General features: G+C 35.5%; 1 protein-coding gene across 10 annotated transcripts in view; it reads right to left on the reverse strand.

The window, feature by feature from the left end:
- Nucleotides 1–23,556, reverse strand: part of Nova1 (NOVA alternative splicing regulator 1) — a 121,018-nt gene that overhangs the window by 22,472 nt on the left and 74,990 nt on the right. For all 10 annotated transcript variants that reach the window (XM_021179364.2, XM_021179363.2, XM_029484830.1 and 7 more), the window contains one exon: nucleotides 2,657–2,823. In XM_021179364.2, coding sequence (XP_021035023.1) covers nucleotides 2,657–2,823 — 167 coding nt within the window. The remainder of the gene's footprint in view (nucleotides 1–2,656; nucleotides 2,824–23,556) is intronic.

Consider the following 23,556-nt stretch of genomic DNA (forward strand, 5'->3'; position numbering starts at 1 on the left):
AAAAAAAAAAAAAAGAAATCCACAGCACATGGTGAAGAGTCATCACTTTTAAAATCTGATTTGCTGAGAACTACATTTGAATTCTGATTTTCACTACAAATTATAATTTACAATTTAAAAAAGTAAAACTTTAAAACTGTCAACCCAAACCAATCAACCAGGATGTAATAATATAAATACTAGTAAAATTCATAATTTTACTTTAGATCTGAATCTGTTTTATGTAAAAGATAGATATTTGGCTCCAATATTTTCTTAAGTACAATTTTATTCTGTATATAACCTTGTGTAGAATAATATTTGTAATTAATACTTGAAAAAATTACTTTGTGGACTGACGCAAAAGCAAATATATGTCACTTGTTATGAGCAATACTCTTGGCAAGATATCTTCAGATTCTATGAATTAAAATTCAAACTTGTAAGCATAAAGAAAACCACTTTTATCTATTCTATGACTAAATAACTTACTTTATGAATACTTATTTTATAGACTGAAGCTGGCATTTTTCCTTGTGAATAAAAGCATAGCTATTTAAATTATTTGACAACTCTTTAGATCATGGTTTCATATTAAATATTGAATTGGTGTACTAGACACATAAAAAGTTAAGCAAAACTGCAATATAGAGCACAAGATGTAACTCTGTAGGAGGTCAGAAAGACATTTCTCCTACGGCTTTAAGAAACTTGCTATGGGGTTTACACTGCACAGACAGTGTGGGTTAAATATGCTGCCTGAGCACAATAACTGCTTACTTCTGGGTCCCTGGCAATGAGTTACTCTGTTACTCCATCACTGATTACATGAAAATGTAGTGTTTAATAATAATTTTAATCCTATGAATATTAAGACATGTAAATGAGTGTGAGTATATGAAACTAGATAAATCAATATATCTTAAATACAATAAAAATTAAATAGGGCAAACAAAAATCAGCCAAATGCTTTAAAATTCTGGTGGGGTTCATCAGTCTACATTGGTCCCACCTGTGTGAGAGCAGTTCAGACTTCTACAACCATAGCTAAAGCTAGAATTTTAATGATTCAGACTACTATTTGATGGTACACTGTATTTGTTCCTACACAAGTTCTAAGAGGAATCTTATATTATTGTCTACACACAGTTTTATTCTATTCAAACTACAATCCTATGTCTATTTAAAAAGAAAACATCAAAATGGTTAGCTAAATGTTTGAATGTTTTCATAGATGATACAGCCAAAAAAGGGGAAAGCAATTGGCTGGGTGACAGTAGTAAGAAAAGAGACCAGATACTTCAGTGCTCCTGCAGGACGTTTCTAGCCCCACATGATATGTTGCATCTAGACATCTTGTTTTCCCATCTGATAACACTGTCAAGTCAATGTTATTTGGAATATGTTCTATTCACCTAGCATGGATAAAATAAGCTCTTCAAACTACTAGATGATTATGAATAAAGAAATACTAGGATGTAGAGCTTTAAGGTATTCGGATGCTGCATGTGACCATAGGGAAACATTTTGATATAGTTCTGGAGTAACAGAACTATTCAACATTGATGGAGAATCTTGATATTGATCTTCATATGGAGTAAGGGCTAGTTTCTTATGGTTTAAATAAGGAAGTACTCTTGAAATAGGCTATTAATAGATAATTAAATATTAGTCTCTAATTTGATCATATATTTTCTACTTATAGATTTTGAAGTTGATAGATGATTAGTATTATATTAATCTAAATATTGATAAAATTATGATAGAGTCGTAATACTGGTTAACATATTTTCAATTCAGAAACATGAAATTAATAGAACTTTCAGCTACATTTCAAATTTATTACAATGAAAATAAATTTTCTGTTGATTGATAAATAATAATACATTTATTCTAAAATAACAGTCTGTTCATAATAAAACTAAATCACAAATTAAGTGGCTAAGTAAATGGGCAAAAAAGTAGACAATAATTAGGAACGTAATTCAAAATATTTATGATAAAAGAACCTGCAAAATTTAGCAATGCCATGTCCCTATATTATCTCAAGAATTACTCTGTCTTAAATTTTCACAATGATTTTTCTCTCAAGAAAAAAATTTCTTTACAAAAAAACCCTATACATTAAAATTCAACATTGGACCTTTATAACAGATATATAAGCACTACACATGTGATACAAATGCAATAGCTGATTTATAACAAAGAACTGAACACTAGGTATACATGACTTATACATATGTGCTGATAAAATGTTAAACAAGACAAATTACCAAAACAGGAGTCTATATGTAATAACTATACTGAGAACGACAAATGTCACTAAAGTTGGGCATTGGAAATGCTGTGAATATAAATGTCATTTCCATTTTTCATAATTTATTTAAGAAGTCTTATATTTTAAACAAAATATATTTCCATAAATTAATAAAACCTGTAGCTAAATACTAGCAAAAAGCCATCCTAGGCATCTCAGTGCCTCCTAGTATATCACTAATCAATGTAAAATTAATCAATATATTGATTTGCCAATTGAAGGCTCCAAAAGTCTTCAAATTCTAAATGACAATTTTAGGTAAGTGTAACCAGCTTCCTGCTAAGGCTAAACTGTTTCCTCTGAAAGGAATTCATACTACACTGTGGATAGCTCTCTCTGATTTCCCAACTAAACACTCACTTGTTTGATGCGATCAGGATTAACGGTGGTCTGAGGTTGTAGGATACTGACTGGTTCTGTCTTGGCAACATTTTGGGGCATTTCTCGAATTTTTTCTGCAATGAATCCATGAACTGCATTCAGTGCTTCAATTGTTCCCTGGATCAAGCAAACCCTCTCAGTAGTACCTGCAGACAGAAGATTTATTTTCAGAAAACATTCCTTTTCATTTTACACTGAAAAATTATGAAAACAGGACAGCATAACGTTACTAAATACTGTAACACATGTGGCTCTGAAGTTCTAATGCTCAGCTGACATAAAACTAATCATCACATCTGCTTCAGTTTTAAAAATGATTTTAGAATTCACTCCAATTTTTTGTAGTTTAAAACAGGTATTTGGGTTCCAGAAGAACCAAAGATCCAGAGATGCAAGCACATCACTCATTTCTGGGGATAAACACACATGCAGTAATCATGAAAGGCCTTGGAGTTAGAAACTGCAACAGACAGAATCTATGAAAACACCTTTTAAGGAGCTCAGGTTTTGTGGGTAAATCATAAACGTATTGAATACAAGAACAGATTCCAATTTTATTGATGATGTATTATAAAATACAAAATATAAATGGGATTTAGATGTTCTATGCTGAAGTATAGGGATTTTATGGACATGCCTTACAGACAGGACGTGAATAGTAAATCTGAGACTGACCCCAGCAGGTGTGTCTTACATAGCAGCCACTTCCTCACTGAATCCAACCAGCACATGACTTGCAAATCAGAAAGTAGTACTTTCAGAGCCTTTGTATCCATGCACTACAGTTCCCATTGGTCCCAGCACTTCAAAAATCAAGTCATTCTGTACATGCAATATTGTAAAACTGCTAAGGTCCAAAACAAACAAACAACAATCACCAAGAGTTAATGATGCTTTAAGGACCAATGTGAAACACCTTTGTCATGTCTTAGAAACATATTTGGACACAATTAAGACTATAATTATAGAAGTATATCTAGTATATTTTCATATTTTAATCAATAAAAATTTGAATTATGAAAATACATTTCCTCAGTTTCAGAGAAATTTCAGGAGCACTTAGCTTCTTTTTAAGGCTGGATGGAGAATAATGTGATCTGTGGATTTAGGTTTTCCTGTTTCTATTCATCAGCTTTAGTTATTCCTGTCTATACTGATGCATCTTTGAGTCCTAGGGTAAAACAATCTCGTTTATAGGGCTACCCAGGGGGCCCTTTACAAGACTGTATTAATTGTCTAGTAAATGACTAGGGAGGATTCCCAATCAATGCAGCTAATGCAAAATGTTATTCAGGTTCTCAGACCACACAGAACACAGATCGGATTACATCACCGCTTCCCGAGACACCACTGAGTGCCGTGTGGATGCCAAAATAGTCCAGCTGAAATGATGACTTCCAAAGAAAACCTGGCACCAGGTATCTACAGACTGTGTAATCTGGGTTATTCTTAGATTTTTGATTTGACACAACACAAGTCTGAGCACAGCCACCAGGGTTCGGCAGACTGTGAAGACCAACAGATAATAAATGGAAACCCCTGCATCCATAAAGAAACATGACTGTCTTAAAACAACGTTACACAATAGCAGGTACAAGGCCTTCTGAGGGCTACTGTTGCGTGTATATATACTGAGGATTGCCTGCATTACCGTCTTTCCCTTACAACATGCAAACAGAGCAGGCCCAAAAGGAAGTTGTGCTTAACATTAGCAGACGTAGCTGAGACTTTGTTATAGTCTTTTAATGCCTTTTCACTCAGGTAACACAAAGCCATAATTTTTAGGAGAGAGTTTAAAAAAAAAAGAATACTGTCAAATATATGACCAAAATGGTGTAACACAAATGAGCCTATAAATCATAAAAGTTGCTGGGTTGTGTCATTTTAAAGGCTTTTAGGCTCCATTAGTGTCTACGTTAAACTGCCAGTTATTTATCATTTTATTTGCTTAATGGCAGCATTTACTACTCTCTGAAATAGAGTACAACAAAGCTGAGAATCAGCTATAGGAAAACGCACACCCATCCTACATCATGCAGAACACAGCTGTACAGGACTTCTTCCAACCCACACTGCACGAGACTCGTTTCACTGCAGTGAGTGACTTCATGATGGCATTAGACTGACCACCCTTTCCTGTCCTTCCTTACAACTCCCCACTTCCTGCTCCCTTTCTATTTTCATATCATATATGTTGAGGGAATTTATAAAAATATGTATTGATAACAAGAAAGACCCATGGCAAAGAGCAACAGTGATGTCGAAAATGGGTTAAAATGTTTATTTCAAAGGCAATACCGAAAACTAAAAAAATACTTTTCTAAAAGAAGGTACAACTGTCAAGCACATTTACAGGAAAGTCTTCATACAAATACAGCAAGATATATTCTCCGTGCTACTGCAGTTTGGGGCTTGGCACTTAGAGCAGTTCCTGGATATGCTGCTACATGTGCACGGGGCTCCATTCCTCTTTACCCAGCACACATGCTACTTCCTTAAAGATGGAGTTCCTCTAGGTTCACTGTGCCTTTTATTTTGTATCTTTTCAGTGGCAAAAGAAATTAACATAATTGGAACAAGACAATTCTATAAATCTAATGGATAACAACTTAGGCAAAAATAACAAATAAGGAAAAATTGGATGAACAGTTAATGGGAAAATGTTCATGGAGGCATCAGCGTTTTCACTTGATTTCATGTCAATATTAGTATGAAGAAAAACCCAGACCCATACACTGATGTGAGGCAGGGCAAAGCACTGTACTGAGAAATGGCTACCCCCAAACAGCTGGAACTAAATTTAATAAAACAGCCATACATGATAGTTACAGATAACACTGAAAACTAAAAAACTAACCACACCAGCAGGAAGAAAAATTTCTTCAGGGATATAAAGACATCTATTGATCACTCATTCAGTTCCATTAGCAAATAAGGATTCTTTTTTATATAAGACATATTGACTTAAAGATATTATGATCAAACACAATTGAAAATTTGATTGGTTTCAAATGTAAAGAACTGTATTTGAAAGATATCTGGAGCAGTGAGAAGAAGCATACATTATGTAGTTATGTAGCAACTAAGGACCACTTGTAATTTGAACAGTTGTGATTATCTAGCACCAGGCCTGATAAAGCACCACTTCCTTAAGTCAGCATTCTTGAAGGAACTCTGTTACATTCCCTCCCTCCCTCCTCCCTCCTCCACCCCCCACTCTGTGTGCACACACGCGCGCGCGCGCACACACACACACACACACACACACACACAAAGTATATATAGCTAGTATATATTGCCTAGATCATAACTAAAGAAAACCCATTTATTTTAACCTACATTTCATCATGTGGCTTGTTACCTGTGTTTAGGCACAATGTGTCCATCTCCTCACATCTTTTCCAGGTTCCCCTCCCTACCTCCTTCTTTTTCAGAATTTTTTTCTTCTCCAGATGTCTCACCTCTATTTCCTGCCAAAGCTATAGGTCATAGGTTTTTTTTTTTAATTGATAGGTGAAACATTCATAAAGTACACAGGATAATCTCTCTACAGTGTGGTATCTTAGGGTTTCCAATACCCAGGCAACTCTTATAAGGACAATATTTAATTGGGGCCAGCTTACAGGTTCAGAGGTTCAGTCCATTTTTGAGGTGGGACCATGACAGCTTCCAGACAGGCATGGCCCTGGAGGAGCTGAGAGTTCTACATCTTCATCCAAAGAAGCCAGGAGCGGATTGTCTTCCACGAAGTTAGGAGGAGGGTCTCAAAACCCACCCCTAGAGTGGCACTTTAACAGGCCCACACCTCCTAATAGTACCACTCTCTGGGCCAAGGTACCTTCAAATGGCATAAATTTGTAATTCCAGCTCTGGAATTACCTCAACTAGATCTACTCAATAACTCCTCTTCCTGCTATCTCACTCAAACCATCCATCACCAGTGTATCTGGGCAAAGTGAACCTTCACATCACTATGCTGTTTCTTCTGTTATCAGCATTTGACTATCCTGTTGCTAATAAAAAACAAATCTGGGTTCTGATTTCCAATGTGTTCACCCATTTTATAAATATTTCCTGAGTCCTTACTATGCAAGTACAACATTGAAGGCTCAAGATGTAGTGGTGGTCACATACCCTCCTTCATTGCCTGCATGATGTTCACAGAGTCTTTCACAGATACCATACACAGAGCAGGTAAAGCACACAGCATGGAGTCAAAGGGACAGAAGTGGTATGGAGACTATCTGGGATAATTAGAAAAGTGCCTGACCGACTACAGATGCCCATCTGCCCTTCTCAGAAATGACAATGGTGTTTAGGCTGAATTTTATCTCTAAAGTGAAAAACATAATTGACTTATAAGGCTCTTTTTTAAACCTACAGATTATAAATTCAAGGCCAGCCTGGTCTACAAAGTGAGTTCCAGGACAGCCAGGGCTATACAGAGAAACCCTGTCTTGAAAAACCAAATAAATAAATAAATAAATAAATAAATAAATAAATAAATTCAATAAACTTTTGATTTGGAAGTTCAGCTGATATATGTAAAAATAAATTTTAAGAAATGGTTACAAAATAAACTATAATAAGTTTAAATTATTTCTGTGTCCATAAAAAGTCTTTCAGAAAAAAAAAGAACTTAGGCAAGGACATGAAGACATACAATGAATTTCAAAATTTTACTTGCAAAGTTCAAAATCAAAATAATCAGCGCTGAAAATGGCGCAGCGAGTACAGACTCTCCCTCAAGCCTTGTGAGCTTGAATGAGAAGCCTGGGACCTGTGCAAACTGTAAAAAAAGAAGCAACTCCACAAAGTTATCATCTTATCTGCAAATCTGCTCCATGGAATCCAACTCACCTCACCCCACCTATGAGAAGGTCCTCTACCCACAGTGCCCACGGATTTAATTTATGCCTAGCCCAAACTATTTGTCTTCTTATTGTTCCTGCTTTTATTGCTAGCTTAGGAATTTCATGGTAATGATAATAATAATAATAAATAATTTTGTTATCTTCCTAGTTTCTAGTAAAGCAAATTTAGGGAAAAGCAGGCTTTCAACATTTATTCATGCAGCTACATATATCTAATTTTATTCTTTCTTGTGACTGCATATTTCATTACACACACAGAACATACATTTTGACTTCATAAGAGCATATGGACCCTTTGTTTCTATCTTTTGTAAATAGGCTGCAGTGAACACTAGAGTGTGTATCTACTTGGGTGTCTGTATCTTATATTTCTGTGAATATACAAATGAGCAGATTTCTAAGTAATAATAATTTTATATTATGCACTTTTTTTAAGTGCTTTCCAAGTAACTTTCTACAATTACACCATTTTCCATCCTCAGTGTCAGTGTAAAGGAGAAGGTTAATTTTTAACTATTTTTAGACGTATTCTTCAGTTTTACAGTGACAATCTGCATAAATGGAGGGGCAGGGCTCGTGGTAGCTAAACTGGCATTTCCCCAGGGCAGCTGGGCATCTTTTATGTTTCTATTGCTTGTGTGTAAATTGTTATTTCTTTGCATAATTCATGGGTTGTCTTTATGTTTCTGAAATTTTATTTTTTCCCATCCTCAAGATTGTCTTTTTCCCTAATAATTTCTTTTGTGCACACAGTTTTATTTTTTTACCTGTGTGTGTCTGTGTGTGTCTGTGTGTGTGTTCTCATGAGTGTGTATGTGTGTGCACATTCCTTAGCACCCTTGTAGAGCTCAGAGGATAACCTTTAGTGTCAGTTCTCACTTTGCATTGTGTTAAGGACAAGATCTACTGTTGTTTGTGTCTGCAAGCATCAGGGCAGCTGCTCTGAGGCCTTTCTGGAAGCTTCTGTCTTGGCTTTGCCTGCAGGAGCTCTGGGTTTACAGGTGTGATAGCATATCTGCCTTATGAGGGCTCTGGGTATTTGGCCTCTGGCCTGTGCTAGTGCTTTACTCACAGAACACACAGTGAATTTTGCCCAGTCCAAGATTGATGAAATCAACAGATCCATTTGTTTTTTCTTAGTATTTCTGCTTTTAGTGCTAGATTTGGGATTTCACTCCCAAATCCAACATGGCAAAGGACTCCGTTATTTCCCTACAGATTTTTATCGTTCTATTCCTTATATTCTTAACTGTTTTGAATTATTATCATAGGGTTAGCATATCACAATAAAATAAGTAAAAGTTTTACATGGGGCTCAAGATGAGGATTGGAAGCTTTTTAAATTCTTTAATATTTAAAAATTTAAGAATGTGACTGATAACTTATTTCACTTTAATACTGAATATTAAGAAATTATAAATTAAGACATGATTGCCTTAAGACCGAAGAACTAAATATGTGATATGTAAAGATGTTATGCATCTGTAAATACTTGCCTGCAGCGCAGAATAGTTCTTACAGACTATGGACTAAAATTAAATGGCTTAAATGTAACAGTCTTTAAAAATATCCAAGCATTATCAAATTGTGTTCATGTATTTTCATATTCCATGTTCTCTTTTTACATAGAAGCTTTTGTTTCTTTTATTCATGATCACTGAAGTGCATTCTTACCTGAAGGAACTCTAGCTTAGATGTTACTTGACCATAATACATTGTGCAGTCAACTGGTCACCTGATCACAACATTCTCCACTGGCTCAGGCCTCCTGACTCCCTGGACCGTCCTTTAAACTTCTTATCCAGATGAAGACAGATCCTGGATGCACGTTCACATACTGGCCATGCATCTCTGTGAGGACAGAGAGCTGGCTCTCTGTCATGCATTTCCTTTGGAAGGAATCCTTAGTCTCTGGTTTCTTGTCCACTCTCCATGAAGTTTCTGATCTCCTGCTTTCCTCACTAGCCTACTCTCTTCAAGTCCTTCAGTCCTTCCGTTCAGTCATCTTAGTCAAGCCTCCTCTTCACCACTATATAGCATAATATTGCATTTACTGTCTTATGACTATCCTTCCTATTAAAGGCCCCCCAAAATTTCAAAGAACAGAAAATCTTGTGGTACCACATGCCATTAAAACAATGACCTGGACTAGAATTTTAAGAGCCCTTCTTCCCACAGTACTGCATGATGCAAGTAACAATGCCCTTAGCCACTTTTACTAGACTTTCACAATCCTTTCCAAGCCCCGTCTTACCCAAGGCTTTTGTTTCTGAACTTCTAAATCTTCTCAGAGCACTTTCTATTTTAAAATGCATTTAAAAAATGTATAGAGGCTGAGATTATGTTCAGTACTAAAGTTTTCAGTCGTCCTGGCAGGATGGAAGGGATATTGTAATTTAGAATAACCAGAAAAATGGCAAGTGGAACAAACGTAGCCATTTGCATCTTCTTCCCATGTATCAGACTCAGTTAGTTACGTGTTCCTTATACAAACACTTTCTTCCTTGGTGTTCTCAAGGTTACTATCTTCCCAGAATAATCTTCCTGTAGCCCCATAGTTGTAAATACAAAAATGTCCTATGATTGAGCTCACTGTCTAGGAGTACTTCCTTATAATCTAAACCATCACTCTCTCTCAAGTCCTCTAATTACTTACTTAACCCTCTTATTACTTATCCTCCATTCCTAGCTTTCAAACATGTAGATCATAGGTAATTTACCTTTTAAAAACCAATAGTGTCTGCTCGCCAGCTAGAGTATAATTTTGACTCCACTAAGACTTTCACGACCACTAGGACTTGTCTCACCTCTGCTCTGTCCTCATCTCACATGACCGTCCCCACCATTTTCTCCTCTCCAGGGACTCAGGTCTTTTTTAATTACTGGAACATGCCAGGATGCTCTCACTTAGGATTTGTTTCCTGCTGCTCTCTGTCTTAGGAGCTCAGCTCTTCTGCTGTACCTATGTCATCATCCCACCTACACATACACACACACACACACACACACACACACACACACACACACACGACATTTGTCCCTTAAACTTTAGCTTTGCATATCTCCTCAGGGAAATCTTCCACAATCATGCTTCTGACGGCTATCTGTAATTTCATCTTTCTTTATTATACCCCTGAAATAAAAACTGTCTGGTATATTAGTTTTTACTCTGTTGTTTTTCTCTCATTTATGAAAAATAATTTTGACTGTTTTAGTCACAGGTATAACGGCCCAGTTCTATTTCTTCATTTTTTATTACTTTTGTATTTTTACAGCTCAGCCATTGCCCCCCTCTGGGTCTCCCTTCCACAGTTCCTTATCTCATTCCTAGTTTCCCTTGCCTCCAAGAGGATGTTCAACATCTCTCCCAGGCCTCCCCACTCCCTGGAGCCTCAAGTCTCTCGAGGATCAGGCAGTCCTTTGCTGTATATGTGTCCAAGGCATTATGCCAGCTAGTGTATGCTGCCTGGTTGGTGGCTCAGTGTCTGAGAGCTATTGGGGTCCTGGTTGAGACTGCTGGTCTTCTTACAGGGTCACCCTCCTCCTCAGTTTCTTCCAGCTTTTCCCTAATTCAACCACAGGGCTCCTTCACTTCAGTCCAATGGTTGGGTGGAAGTGTCTGAGTCTGTCTTACTCAGCTGCTTGTTCTATTTTTAGTAGAAGGTAGAATACAATGTTAAATGAGTTTAAAAAACAAGCCTTCTATGAGTCACATGTAATACTTTGTTAATCCAGATGAGGAACTGTCAAAAAGAAGAAAAATAATATATGAACTGTCACAACTAAAGATCACTACCTAGTACAGTACATCCTGCATATTTCTATTGATCCAGGATGGAAGATCAGCCTAGTTATCTAGCTATCTTCTCCTTGTTTTAAGGTATACCAATACAGGGAGTAATTCTTCAAATGGTTTATATGGGGGAAAAGATTAAACTGCAGCAACATCCTAACTGTATTAAGAACAGATCAAGCTTCTGAATTTAATTAATCACTGCATTATAAAATATTTTGACAAATCCTGTAAGTGTACAGCTAATGCAATGTGTTAGTATACTGATCATTTTTATGTGAAAACTCCAAGATACATGAATTTGCATAAACGTTTAATAGGTGAAAGATAAAGTGTCGATATGAGGTTTCTTAAAGCATCAGGGATGGTTTATTTAGTTTTATTCTTTTGAAACAGTATCATTTTGTATGTCAGGCTGCCCTGGAAGAAGATGTAGCCCAATCCCTGAACTCACAGGAATCCAAGTACCCAAGCACTAGTCATGTGATGGCAGTACTAGTCATGTGATGGCAGTGCACACCTGCAATTCCTGTGCTTAGAAATAGACAGGAGTATTCCCTGAGACTTTATGGACAGCCAGTGCAGTGTAAATAAGGAGTTACAAATTTAGTGAGACACTCTATCTCAAAATATAAGGTGGATGAGGGACTGAGGAAGACATTTCAATTTCTGGACTCCACACATACTTACAAGGATGAATATCCTATACAGGCAAGTGCCCACAACCACACACATGTACACACATGCATACATCAAAAACACAGTTTAAAATTAAGCTGAAGTGGAAAACAATATAAAATTATACACACAAACATAAATTTGTACTAAATAGAAAGTTAATATTCAATTTATATCTAAGACCTCATAATGTATTAGAGAAAGCCCCTTGCATTAAGAAATTCAGGAACAGGCACTGAACAGTGTATTAATCAGAATAAGACAATATTGGTAGGGAAATCCCATAGTCCGTGGTCTTTAAGAGGGTAGAGGAACCTTGGCTGTTTAAGAATCAAGACCAACCTTTTCATTAAGCACGCCTACTTTCCATAGACACAGCAAAAGACTTGCACTAAAATAAACCTATTCTAGCCTTGTTGGAAACTTCAGCAGGGATTCCTTTCCATCATCTTGAACACATGGGTGTGGTAGGGAGGAACAAACTCATTAGGTAACTTATAAATGGGTTATGCTAGGCAGAAAGTCACATTTCTCACAATCTCAACATGGACTTGAATTCCAGACCCAAGATCTCAAAATCAAAATGTCTGGTCATATCACATCCTGCATCCTGACATGTAATTACCAATACATTCTTGATGATTTCCTTAGTAGCACCATCTCTTTTCAAGTAGATCTGCATCTGATTCCAACTCTTTCTTTAGATATTCTATTATACACTAATGCTTTTTCCTTATCATGTATTGTTTACATCTCTGTCAGTTACTAGTTTCACAGCACATATTGCCTGGTTTGTGTAAGTACAGGCTAAGTACTTTTGTGTGTACCCAAGCATCCTGGATGCTTGCAGAGAGAAATTATCATGAATTATTGCTATTGTGTGCTTAGTAGCCTGAGTTCACAGGAACGTGGAATGTTTCCATGGTCCCATCAACTACCCTTGCACCCACACTACCATGGAATATTTGTGCATGTATGAATACATACATTCATGTGGCTGCACAACCAACTATTTCTTGTGCATAAAGAGAAGGTAGGAAGAGCAGCTAGTGGGGTACAAACAGGTTCTAAATCCCTGAATGAATAAACATAAGGTTAAAATGCAAAAAGAATTTTAGTTATAGAGGTAATAAAATTTAGGTAAATAATTGATGTTTCATGAAACATCTATAAAGTTCAGTGGGAACTAGAGCAGGCATGACAACGAACAGATAATATACAGCACACAGAAGGAAAACAGGTATTATTATACACTAAGAACTATGACCATATTGACAAAGGTCTCAGAAGTTACACCAAGAATAGTTAGAAATTGCAGAAGAAACAGTTTAAACGAAAAATATGTCGTGCTTGTACAGTGGTTAGTAATATGTTATGTTTAAGAGAAAACATTATTGTGAAATTTAATAATCTTTCAAAGTCAAGTCGAAGAAAGGGATGATTTTAAAAAGGCAGCTGTGCTTCCAAATGCTTGTCTGGCACTTCCACCTGTATGCTACAGAGCAGCTGTTCTACAACAAGCTTGACAAAACAGACTCTCCTTCTATCTTGTTAAATGTTTTTAAAGGGAAGAACTACAGATGATATCCTCCCTACTGTGTGATTCACAATGAAGTCCTACAACAAAGAGAGTAAATCTTGCATGTCAAATGTATCGTCATTTTATCCATGTGGTGTTTTATAGATCATCTGCAAAATTTTACAGTGTCACAAATCAAATATGATTGGCCTATTAAACCCAAAAGCTTAAAAAGTAGGAACTCAGTGATAGTTGTAGAAAATAAAACCAAAACATTAATGAAAGATGGTATACAATTACCCCAAATGCAGTCTTGTCTACACTTCATTGCTAGTTTTGGAGCTGCCAAGATCTAGTCTTCTCAATTGGCTAGTATCATGAAAACACACACACACACACACACACACACACACACACACACACACACAGAGAGAGAGAGAGAGAGAGAGAGAGAGAGAGAGAGAGAATGGAAGAACCACAAAGCAGAACAGAGCTAGAAACCTAGTAGAGGGTAGAGGCCACATGAGAACCCAACTGCACATAAAGAGATAAGTGCACATGTGCAATGAGCAGTATCAGCGGTGGACGCACACACAGTACTAAAATAAGATTCTACTTCCCCTCACTGTGGGGACAGGCTGAGGAGCCTGCTGGGCCTCACTATGTATGGTAGTTGGGGCTTGAATCTGAGATTCTCATGCTTTAGTATTCTAAGAGTTAGAATATAAGCATATCTTACCCCCATGTATAGTTTATGATGTTATAATAGAAAAAAAAGTCACTGAAGTATGCTGAGATGAACCAATGGACCTGTTTGTTTAAATGTATATAATTTATTTTAGGTATGTGAAAAAGTTCTATTATTGTAGTGTCTAATTGAATGCAGATGTGATATCAATTTTTAAATTTAAGTTTTAATTTAAAAGATGCTAGAAGAACTGGTAAGAAAGAAATGTCCTGTACTTTTGGGAGTTTTTTTTAATTCTAATTAAGGAAACTGTACAATCAATAAACTTAAAAATTTACTTAATTATTTTGGGAGAATATTTATGTTTGCTTAAGACTTTCCAAATATTAAACTAGCCAAGGTTTAATTAGGGGGATTTTTATAGCACCCTGATCTGCGAATTTGATTACAAGTTAGGTATACTGAAGCTTCAATATCATGTTTCTAAAACTAAATAAATAAAATTAAATAAATATAGAAAATTATATTGCAGAAAGCAGAGAGTTAACATCTGTTACCTCATTTAAAACATCCAGATGTGAAGTTTAAATAATAACTTCATTTTATATCTTGAATAAGATATAAAATTAATTTCACAACTGTAAGGTTCCTAGCAAACCTACAAAATAAATATGCTACTGCTGTCTTACCTTATTTGAACAGAAATAATTACTATGCATTAGTTTTCTAATATTAGTGGTGCTGTTAATAGTTTTCATTGGTGTTTCTTTTACCCCCTCAGTTGAGAATCAATGAAGGACTGTGAATGATTTCTATCTCTATCTGCTTAGTCTGATAGTTTCCATTAGCCACATCAAAGTCTGGTTTCCACATAAGCTCTCTAGCCAGCATTGTAACAAATTACACTTCTGTGACTCCAAACTGCAGTAACAGGGCTGCTATTTGACCAGGACAGACTAGAATGATGACCACTTCTCCTTCCTTCCTTCCTTCCTTCCTTCCTTCCTTCCTTCCTTCCTTCCTTCCTTCCTTCCTTCCTTCCTCCTCCTTCTCTTCTTTTTTTTATTTGGTTATTTTATTTATTTCCATTTCAAATGTTATCTCCCTTCCTGTTTTCCCCTCTGCAACTCCCCTATCTCATCCCCCCACCCCTCTGCTTCTATGAGGGCACTCCCTCATCTACCCATTCTGGCCTCACCACCCTAGCATTCCCCTACACTGGGGTATCAAGCCTCCACAGGACCAAGGGCTTCCCCTTCCATTGAAGCCAGATAGGCAATCCTAATATAAGTTCTTAACATATAAAACTGTAGAAGTCTTAAGACATAGATAAACATCATGAGAACAAGATGAAATAGAGTACTGTAGAGTTCTCTCCACAGACACATGCAGAGCTTGTGTGTTACAGGAAAGCATATGGAGCAAGAAGAGAGAACTGAGCAAAGATTGGCCTAACTATGAAATGTAAACATGTGTAACATCACCTACTAAGAACTAGCAAGCAGTTAAACACACCACATAGTGCTGATAAATAAATGATTATAAAGGTTTCGTGTAGACATAGAAATGAATACTCTAGGACTCCTTCTAACATTATTGGCTCTTACTAAATGTAGGAACTGAAAATTTGGCAATAAGAGGGCTCTGAATTCATAACAACAAAAATTTAATTCAAAGTCAAGCTCATAAGGAATACAAGGGGTTTTGGAAAGTGCTCACTTTCTCTCCATTGTTTGAGTCTACAGCAGTCTTGGTTTTGAATACAATCTACACCATTGGTACTTTACAACCGTCCATAGTGTACAAAGCCAATTAATACTGTCTCAAATACCTCTACTCATATCTGAGGCTATTATGTTATGACATGCCATGTGTTCAACAAACATACCAAATTTCTGCCACATAATCTGTCAATATTATTACAATGTTGGATTTCAAAAACTGCAGTTTCAGTTGCTGAGTTTCTTTTTAAAAAAAACATACTATATTTTGGCTTGGAAGTAAAAAAAATTTCTAGCAATTTCTGAAATGTCTTTAACTATACTCTGCAACTTTGCTGTGCATTTATGTGAAATGACATGTTTGAGACTTATAAAAGTACTGACCAAATTTTGAAAAACAGTGATGCTCTATGTTATACATGTGCTTCAATAGCAAATGTTCAGCTAAGATTGATTTATTTAGTCATTTAATGAAGAGACAGGGTCACACAGTGTAGCACAGACTGACCTAGTTTTACGGCAATCCTCCTGCCTTAGCCTTGCACATGCTAACACTTCACATAAAGACAAACATATTAGATGTTTGTCTATAAATACATGCTGTTGCCTCTAACATGTGGCAAAACTATGTTTTCCTAATAATTACTTTAAAAGCAATTATGATTTCTTATGCATATTTTATTAGTAGACCTATTTTATATACCAACATAAGCAGGATTATATGAAAATGCCTTGGTTGAGAAATGTAGTTGGCAGGAAAAGTTTAAGAAACATTGCTGGAAGTACAGGTTGTCCCATTCATTCTAGGAGACAATTTGGTACAGGATATAGACATATCTGGATTTATCAATTCCACCTAAAATTTAAAATTCCTAAGGATTTTACCAAAGAAATATACATAAATGTCTCTGGTTTCTAAGACCTCCCTCCCTAAATTAAACTTTAGTAAGGCTCAACAGTAGGTGATCAGATAAAGCTTGATTCACTATGATAAACACAAATTAATGATGGCTTTCCTACCTAGTATTGAGAAGCTCATGATGAATCAAACTAAGCCAACTAAGTAACTAACTACATATCCAGCAACAGGATGCTGAAGACAGACAGAAGCAGAGAGATCCCTATGCATTGTTTAGTGTTTCCTGAAGGCATAAGAAGATTATTTTTCTAGAGGATACACTGTAAATCTTCATCAGAAGATTCTATATATTGGACTGCATGGAGTAAGAGTCTTCCAGGGAAGCAGGTGATCGATCAATTTACACTGTGCATTAAGTGGTTACTCTAAAATTCAAGTTGACTTTTGGCTATGACATAAATTGGCTAAGCTCATGGTTTACAACACAGCCTTTCTGATCACACTCACACACTTACATATAGTTCCTACCACTGGACCTATCAGATACAGCACTTGCATAAGCACATACATAAGCTCCATGTAATCAGATAACATGTCAGGGGATGATGAATATTACATACAACAAAAAACTGCTGTATTAAATTACATTTTACACAAAAATTTTAAAGAAAGAATTTAATAAGTGAATAGCTGATATGATTTTTATAATATACCTTTATGTTTAAAAATTAATTTTAAATTAAAAAAGCAAAGATTATAGGACATGTATAATATAAAAATCCATAAAACATAGTCAGTATGTAAATTATAGTACAAATTATATATATATGAAAGCAGTGCAACCGCTTCAGAACAAAATGGAAGAAATGAAGTATTAAAGAAAAATGTTGTAAAAACTGGAGAATGGAATTAAACATGTTCAAAGGATTGAGCAAAGGAAATTCATTTCAGTGCTGTTTGTCTACCTTGAATTTGACAATGGGTCAAACATCGCAAGAATAGATTTATATACAAGGCAATCAACTATCCCAGAGTTTAAAATATGGGGACTCATGTATACTGATAGATTCATTTTTACTAGAACTGTAGGCACACAACATCAAATGCATTAAAGACTCTAGCACTGGACAATGAAAAGGACAAACACTCAGAACAGGAGAACTGAGAATTTTCCAGCTGTTTGTACAAGGTGCATGAATAACATTGAGACTGCGGTAGGGATCTAAAGAAAACACAATCCAGAAGCCAACATTAAATTTTAATTTTACTAATAAAATGAATTTTGCATTTGTTCATTTTCAGCACAACTTTTCTTTAGTCAACTCTTACCCAGATGATTTTCACTATGTGATTTATTTTCTTTCTTGTGTGCACAAGATTTAATAAAAAAATATACCACAAGAAGAATGGGCGTCATCAACATTGTCTAGGTTAAGAAATAGTCACCGGGATTATCTGGGGCATGGTTCATTGCCAAATGCACAAAAGCTATGTCTCAATTATCTTAAGAAATGCCTGCAGGGTGCAGAGTATACACAGACTATGAGATAGCTAACAGGGACTTCTGCACATTCTATCCACGGAACAGTAAGGCTGTTAGGAACCTGCCATGTGCTCAGCCACACTATACCTTCCATACGGAAGAAGAGCCCACACAAAGGAGCTGCACACTACTTTTTAAAAAAATGACAGAGTATTTAATAGAAAGGGCATTTAATTCAGATTTAAGATGCATCATGTTCTAATTGTTTTTTCCAAGAATAATGGTTTATATTTAATTTAAAGTTTTCACTTTCAGAAATTCCTAAAACAAGTTTTATAAATTCACTTCTAAAAGAAGTAAGAAAATGTCCTAAAAGTAAACATGATTCACTGATGTGAGTCAATTTTTTGTTTTAATGAGATATTAAAGAGAAACAATTTAAAAGATTCTTTCTAAGTCAATATTGATGTCATTCATGTACTTGTAATGCTAAGAACAAAAAGAATCTTTCAAATCTGCAACTTCATTGAATCAGGATCAAAATAAATTAAAAATATAACTAATGAAATTACGAAGAATTTGCAGTGGCAAATGTAATCCCTTTAAGTATAGGCAATAATGCATATAGGTCATCTTCATAGTATCTTATATTTTGTCAATATGAAAAAAGCTTCAAGTATACTTTATTATAGTTAACTAATATCCATATAGAAATTCTACCTCCATATTTACTCTCATGGTTAATCCAAAATCAAGCAGGTTAAATAAGCAGGTTTCACCATTAGCCATTAACTTTGTTATATACTAACAATGAACATAAATACTAAAAGGAAATATTAGCATTTTTCATCAGAAAATAGCTCAGATCATCTCATTCTGACTGATGAATCTTGAGATAATGTGCAGGTAACACGTGAGAGAAACAGTATTTCACCTTTTTCTTCACAAAGACCTTGGAATCAAGTTTGCCTCAGAAATACTCACAGTTTAAAACCCAGTCAATCTTGCTACATAAAAATGGTTTGGTGTATTTTATTTTATTTCTGTATAGGGTTAGCTGTTTCAAGTATGATTTGGTAAAGGATTGTGTTATTTTAATTAAAAGTAAACACAAGCAGGGGCCATATTATAAAATATAACCATTTGTTATCAATATCAAATTATACATCCTTTTTTTTTCAAAAGCACACCTTTATCTCTTAAATTTTCATTGCACACCCTTTACTCTACCAGTGGGAATGTGTATTATACTTGCAGGTCAAATGGTTTCTTACTGAGCTATATCCCAGCCTGGCTCTCTTGAATCAGCATCTCATTATGCAGTGCAAGAAAGCCCTTGAAGGGAAAAACCTCCCAGAAGTTAGATTATAGGCATCTATGCTATGATGTTACTGTTACTAACTTTTCAATAATAATTAAGTCACTTTAACAATAATAACAATAATGCATCTTTAAAAACTTATCAGCTACATTGTCTTTCTGTAATTACAAATGTTTAAATCATTGTTTTCATACCCAAGTACCTGTAAGGCACAAAACCAAGAAAGAAATAGCATATCAGAAGTCTGTTGGAAGCCCTTGTAAGATTCTAGGCACCTTTTGCTTTCATAGTTAACACCCTTCTTTGACCTTAAACTTGAAAAATTCCTTTTGAGTCAGAATTCTTCAGGCATGGGATTCACAGAGTGCATGCTTTTCTGCAAGGCTTCAGTCATGTTGTGTCTGTGCTAAATTCACTGCTGGAGACTTTAAACATTTTATTTATTTGTGTGCATGAGAGGGGGGAGAGAGAAAGAGGAGGATGGGGACAGAGGGAGAGTGTGAGTGTGGGAGCATGAGTGTCACATATGTGAGGGTCAGAGGCCAATTTTCAGGAGTTCTCTTAGTTGGTTATGGAAATCAAACTCTACACAGGAAGTATAAATTTCACTGTTAACCTTGAAAAGTCTGAGGAATAAATTAAATCATAACATATTAGGCCTAGAAATTTTTAAAATTGAGATTAGCTTTTCAAATTAAGTAGTGATTTTAATATTCATATGGAAATTGCATACACTTTTACAAATTTGAAAGGAACAAGATTAGAGTATGAGGCATTAAGTATTAAAAATTCCATAGAATAATTATAACACTGTTATCATACAAATGCAGAATCATATTTTAATGTGTTTGCATGTGAGTAAGTGTGGGTGTGTGCATGTGTGTGAATGTGCTGTGTGTGAATGTACGTATAAATGTGCTGTGAGTAGTGTCTGCTTGGGAAACATGTGAGGTTTTCTGAGGTGTTCTGATGAACTACTCTCCCTTGATTCCCTAGGACAGAGACTCTCACTGAATGTGGGGCAAATTGGCAGCCAGCAAACTCCAAGCCCCTCCCATTTCCACTTTCCACAGTGCTGGAGTTTCACGCATGTGCCTCATTGCCACATCTGGCTTGTTACATGGGTGCTAGGCATTCAAGCCCAGGTCCTCACACTCATGCAGCAAATATTCCTTTCAACTGAGCAATGCCTTCAGTCCAGAGAATTACAGTATTTCTTCACTACTCCCTACCACCATTGCTACCTAGAACACAAACTGTCAAAGGTAAGACTTAATAATGATGTAGATCTCATTAATGGGAAATCATTATTTGTATAATTGGATACATTAGCTTACAAAAGATAGGCAGAGTGTTTATAGCTTATGGCATATAATATAGCACACTTTAGGCAGAGCAGAGCATGGAAGTACAAGCTAAAGTATAAAGTGTTAAAACCGTCTGGGTCATTAACTGGTCCCTACAGTTCTATACACAGAAACTGAGTCACAGGTACTGGTGGATGAAGTGGTTAAAGCGCTGTTGAGATAAAAATCCTCTGAACAGCTTTAATTCTCAGCAACAGATGACAATTTTGGTTGATAGGAATTATTCAAGTTAAGATAGAAACTGAAGCTTAGAAAAAAAAATAGCAATTTTCTAAGGGGACTGGTAAATTCTAGAGAAAAGCAAAAACAGAATCCCTCATTAGGAATAAATCAAGTAGATAAATATATATATATATATATATATATATATACTAATATATATGCATACTAATATATATGTGCATACTAATATATATGCATATTAATTGATTTTTATTTTCCTTTCAACAGTTTTTTTTTTGTTAAAAAATTCCCATTAATGTACTTGAAACAACTGCAGTTATTATTATGTTACATTAAGGGAAAAAGCATTTTAAGTATGTTAAGTGTATATTCTATGTGTGTCAGGCACATGCATGTGTATATGTGCTTTCTTTCCACTATTTGTTAGCCCTGACAAATGTACTTTTAAAGAAAGGCACTGCCAATATTTTTAATAAATTATATCATAGATATTGGCATATTTTATACCATCATCTGCTATTAGGCATTTCTTCAATAATCTCTATGCCATGGCTTGTCATTTTAAGTTTCACTATATTTCTTGCTTTTGAAACAACATTGGTTTAAAAAGTAGAAATCTTATTTTAAAATTTTATCTGAAAATAACTCGCTATTAATTTTTCATGTATAAAATGAGACTAGTAAATTATGAACTTTTAGATAATTGGAGTTTCTTTATAAATAAATATTTAGATTTCAATCTGAAATAATTTTTTTCAATAATTAAAAATGGTAAGCATACACAAAACTTTAACTTAAGAATGTATTATTTCATATCAAATGAATATTTGAGTGTTTCCACATAATGTTACTCTTGTAAAATGTATTTAGAATCTGTTAACACTGAATATAATTATATGTTGTATTTTAGAAATAAAAATTAGAGCTATTGAGCTATAACAATGAGGTGAACACATCATTTTGAACTACACTGTTTCTTAAGGCTCCTGAGAGACATTTGATCTTCCGAAGATGCAAGTATGTCTGTCTACACAGGTGAGATGTCCACTAAAGTTGGTCCACAGTTGCGGAAGATGGGCATTATAAGGTAACAGCATAGACTCCGAATACCTGGAGAGGGGGCACAGAGGAGCTTGGATTTGATGTCAAAGGATGTGACAAAAGGCTGTCTGAATAATGTAAAGCAGTTAAAATTTATACTAACACATCAGGAAAAGATAAAGCAACAGGAGCAAGAATGAAGAACCAGTACAGAGTAAACACTGACAAAAGCAGGTTCCATAAATTCGGACTCAACTGGGTGAAGGAGCTTTGAAAAATGAAGATTTCCTCAGAGCTGACAGAGAGGTCTGAGACTGTCTAAAGTTTAGGTGGTCTGAGATACTGTTTTGCCTCATAATCTGGAAGTCACTGACAATGTATTCATGTCTAGAGAAAAAATGTATTTGCTTAGACATTTAACGTGGGCCACATGGCTGAGTCACTGTCTTTACATGTTTAGAATAATTTCCATCTTGACTTGAGACAATAACAACAACCATCAAAGAAAACAACCAAGACTAAGTTGTTGACCTGTTGTGTGGTACAGAAAATCATCCTTTTTATCTTTTCTGACAAAAAAATTTCATGGTCAATTCAATAAAAATTAGTGCCATTTTCAATTGATATTTGTTTATGACTATGAAGGACTGGCATGTACTCATAGTACCTGTTGATTAGTAGTACAATAATTAACCACCAGCTAAATATTTAAATCTTTAACCAATACAAACAAATTTGCCCCAAACAATCTGTGTATTGTATATCTGCTATCTCATTGTGTAAGAGTCTCCATGCACATCTATGCAGAGGCCAAACCAGAATGTTCAGTGTCTTTTCCCCTCACCTTCTTCTACATTCCTTTGGTAATAGGTACAGTGAAGAAGGTTTCCCCGTTTCCCAGGCTTGCCAGCCATAGAGCTCTTAGAATATGCATGTCCTTACTACTGGAGAATCCTGCAATACCTCTCCTGGGCATATACCCAGAAGATATTCCAACTAGTAAGAAGGACACATGCTTCACTATGTTCATAGCAGCCTTATTTATAATAGCCAGAAGCTGGAAAGAAGCCAGATGCCCTTCAACAGAGGAATGGATACAGAAAATGTGGTATATTTACACAATGGAGTACTACTCAGCTATTAAAAAGAATGAATTTATGAAATTCCTAGGCAAATGGATGGACTTGGAGGGCCTCATCCTGAGTGAGGTAACCCAATCACAAAAGAACTCACACAATATGTACTCACTGATGAGTGGATATTAGCCCAGAAACTTAGAATACCCAAGATATAAGATACAATTTGCTAAACACATGAAACTCAAGAAGAACGAAGACCAAAGTGTGGACACT

Source organism: Mus caroli, chromosome 12 (genome assembly GCF_900094665.2).
Source record: "Mus caroli chromosome 12, CAROLI_EIJ_v1.1, whole genome shotgun sequence".
NCBI classification, from domain to species: Eukaryota; Metazoa; Chordata; class Mammalia; order Rodentia; family Muridae; genus Mus; species Mus caroli.